Source organism: Buceros rhinoceros, unplaced genomic scaffold (genome assembly GCF_000710305.1).
Source record: "Buceros rhinoceros silvestris isolate BGI_N320 unplaced genomic scaffold, ASM71030v1 scaffold18040, whole genome shotgun sequence".
Lineage (NCBI taxonomy): Eukaryota > Metazoa > Chordata > Aves > Bucerotiformes > Bucerotidae > Buceros > Buceros rhinoceros.
In genome coordinates this window covers 54206-58055 of record NW_010390437.1, presented here as the reverse complement: position 1 = coordinate 58055, position 3850 = coordinate 54206, and the positions used below count along the sequence as shown (strand labels likewise).

Here is a 3850-nt window from a genome sequence, read left to right as displayed (position 1 = left end):
GTGTGTAGGTGCCTGTCTTTCTATGCAAGCATTTAAAAGTACTTTTTGAAAAGGACTTTCAAAAAACCTTGAGATAAAATTATCTTAATTCTATGTAAACTTGGGGTAACTGTAAAAAAAAAAAAGTACATTGCAGGAAGAAACCTGTCCTCATTTTAATGAGGGCTTTTAATGAGACTTCCTTTTGCTTCTTAATATGAAGTTAGAGGGATCCAGATATTAATTTTTTAAAATTGTATTAAAAAGGGCCTGTTTAAGGGTAGAAGAATGAAGCCTTCCTGTACACAGCGAGGAGGAGGTAGCCCTGGAAGAGCACTCTCATAGCTGAAGGAAGATGTTGATGTGTGTGCCATCTACAAGGGAGGGTTGTGCCAAAAACAGCGAGGCTTTTGGTGTGTGCCAAGAGCAGGGCTCCGGGCTTCTGGCAAAGGAGGATAAAACCTGCATTTCTGGCAATATCTGGCAATCCCCAGGCTGCTTCAGCCTCCCTGCCCCTGCTCAGCAGAGGGAGCTTTTGGGTTGAGCTGCTGCCTGCAGTCACCCTGTCTCCTGGCACTTTATACAGAGCTGGGTGCTATAAGGAACACACATGTACTTCATTTTTGTAGAGCACGTGCAGTTATCTGTGCATGGTCCTGGCATCTCCGAGGTCTGATGTCCTTTCCGAAATAAAATGTTATACGTGGTCACCTACTTTTTTTATGATGTTTCAAAAATAAAGCCTCTGTATGCAGAATTAGGAGGAGGTTTTAAAGAACGCAGCTGTTCGTGAGATGTATTATTTATCACCACAAACACATTTGATCCCTTGATGTGGCTTATGCAAAGTCTTCCTTGTCTGCATTTTTGTTATACGTGTGAATATATGCATGCACATGTATATATGTATGCGCACACATGTATATATGGATCAGAGAATTGTCCAGGAAGAAGATGGTACATCATTTGGTTATTTTTCTTAAAATATTAGAAGCTTTGATGAAAATAAGAGTCTATTTCTATAATGCTTTTTGTTACATATAATTAAGCAATTTGAGTAAATTTCCCACAAACTTCAAGGCTACCAGAGTTGATTCCAAACTAAAATTAAATGCCTAGAATAGTTTGTACCTTTTCCATTTAATTTTTTTACATGTTGATGGTTTTAAAACTGGAGTTTTCTGTTTCTTAGTCTTTTTTTTTTATGGTAAGAACTCAGCTGGAAAATCAGCTGAGTTAAAGAACTGACAATGCTATTATGAGGCAATTGGTCAACACTCAATTTATTCTCATTTGATGGGGAGAGCATAAAAATATAGAACTCTGCAAAATACATAACGGTGTAATTTTTTGTACTAGTATAAGCACTCACTTGGATGGTGCTATAAATGGAAGTTTATCAGACTAGTAAAGACGCTGCATGAATTCAGTTGCCTTAAAAATGTTTATTCCAGACATCCACATTGTGTTTAGATCCTTTACAATTGTATGGTAATAGGTAAAACCAGCTCAGTTGCTTTATTGAATACCAAGAAATCTTTGGAAGGACTTAATTCTCCGATTTGCTTTTACTCACTTTGTATGGCTGGCGTTGTTTCAGGGATTGAAGGTGAACACAAAAATTGGAAAGAATTAAGATAACAAGGTGGATCCCTGAGAATTGAAAAGAACAGAATATTCTTTCCTTTCTCCCAGGAAGAGTAAGCTAATGCTGGGACTGTCTTTGTTGGTTTTGTTTTCAATCAGCTCTTCAGGTGCTGGAAATGTAGCAGACCGTGTCTTGGCTCAGTTGTTGACGGAAATGGACGGGATAGAACAGCTGAAGGACGTGACAATTTTGGCAGCTACGAACAGACCGGACATGATAGACAAGGTACGAACAGATGCTGTCGTGTATCCTGTTCTCTTGAGAAGACCAGATTTGGGTATAATTCCATTCTCTTTTAATCTCCAAACTGTTGTCTAATCAATTTAGTGATTAAGAGTAGAAGCTGAAAATGAAGACAAGGCAAAGGAAAGGATTATGTTCTTTGCTATCCCCTCCCCCCTGACTTTTTAACAGAAACAAAATGTTTTGTGATATCTTCAAGTATCTGTTCTCTAGAAGAAATTTGCCTTAAATCAAGCTCATTGAACTTGTGCAACAACATTTCTGTCAAACGGCTTCTGTGGTTTTTGCTTCTGTTGCGTTTGTTTATGCAGGAGTTTGCTGGTTTCATTAGTTACTTCCTTTCAAAAGATTATATATCTCCGCGGTGCCGTTAGCTGGCTGCCAGCAATACTCCTTCCGACTGTCGACAGTGTAGTTTCTCCTTGTATCCTGCAGCAGCTCTGCTGGAGCAACAGGAACATTTCACGTTTGTAGAAACAGGGAGGGCTGTAACACTTCCTGCAGAAAAACCTCCAAACACAAACCCAACCCAGCAGCCCTCTAGAAAATCCGCTTCTAAACCACCTACCACTGCTGTATCTTCTCACAGCTAAGTGCGGTAGGCGGTCTGGTCTGAAGTGATTTCCTTGAAGAAAGGAAATCTGTAGTGTTGGTAAGGCTCCACAACTTTTCACCTTCACAACATTTGTGAACTTGATCACAAGTTAATGAAATTTATTTTTCCTGATCTTTTCTGGGGTTTCTGATAAGCTTCTATAGTATTTTTAAGTGTTAACAAATTCTCCTATTTGAAGCTGTTTCTGGAATAGTATTTTTTGTTCGTCTTGGAGCATTCAGGTATAAAGTATATACAACGTGCATGCTTTTAAAGTATTTTTTTTAAAGTATTTATGTTCTTGTACTTGTGGTCTTGAGAGGAAAACCTGGTATTTTGGCTGCAGAGCACAGCCTCTTCCCTTTTGAACTGAAGGGAAGCCACTCAGCTGACGGTGACCTGACAAAGACTTGCAGAGCGCTGACTTACGTGCTGTGTGTCTCCATGGCAAAGCAGAGCTAGCAGAGTTTTCAGTAAAAGGCGGTAAAGCTCATCAGTGAAAAATATGCCGCTGCAAAACTGAAATTTTCAAGATTCCACTTTTGTCAAATTGATTTCAGTTTTCTTTGGTGACTGTTCTCTGGGGTGAGACTAAACTGAATTTGAAAAAACTCCGTTTGAACAGAAGGGAAATTCCATCCTGTGTCAGTTCCCCATTGTACTGTGTTTCCATCACCAGCTAGGAATGGAGTTCTATGTCATTCTCCCTTTTGCTGGATTTCTCTTGGGCCTGCAGTGAATGCTGTTTTCTTACATTTTAGTTTTTATTTGAAATATTGGCATACTGGGACGGTATTTACTTGAAATCTTGGCAATATTGGGACAGCACTATGACGCGTTAAAGATGCCACTCCGCGATACTGTGGACTTTCACACAGAACCTAAGTTACTAGATATATTCCAGCTGTACCTACATCACTGATGCAAATCCAGACCTCTTCGCTAGCCCAGAACTTAAAGTTTTCATTTTGATGTGGTGGGTAGAAATTTGATGTCTTTTGTGCACCTGAATTTTATAGGGCTGGTGAACTAGTAAGAACTAAGAGCACAGTGTGTGATTTTTAAACTGTGATTGAAAGGGACCAACATTTAAGTTGGTATCGCTCACATCGTGCTTCATTCAGACCGGTCTGGCTATACCAGGCTACTGTCTTTTCCTGGGACTGTGTGGTATTCGCTGTGCACAAGTTGGAGGGTTTTTTCTTCCCTCTAGAAAAAACCAGACTGACACCAAAAGGCATTTTACTGCGAGCTTCAGTTAATGGGAAATCTTTCAGTATGAGTTTTCAGTTGACTTTGTGATCAGTGATCCGTATGAAAAGGTACATTTCATTAAATCAATTTAATATCTTAAATGGAAATACCAGTTCAGGTGTGTATTACAA

General features: G+C 39.4%; 1 protein-coding gene across 1 annotated transcript in view; it reads left to right on the top strand.

The window, feature by feature from the left end:
• Nucleotides 1-1852, top strand: part of SPATA5 (spermatogenesis associated 5) — a gene marked incomplete at its 3' end in the record, with an annotated part of 49450 nt that extends 47598 nt beyond the window's left edge. The window contains exon 14 of the mRNA XM_010137893.1: nucleotides 1726-1852. Within this exon, the coding sequence (XP_010136195.1) occupies nucleotides 1726-1852 (127 nt within the window). The remainder of the gene's footprint in view (nucleotides 1-1725) is intronic.
• Nucleotides 1853-3850: the final 1998 nt, after the last annotated feature.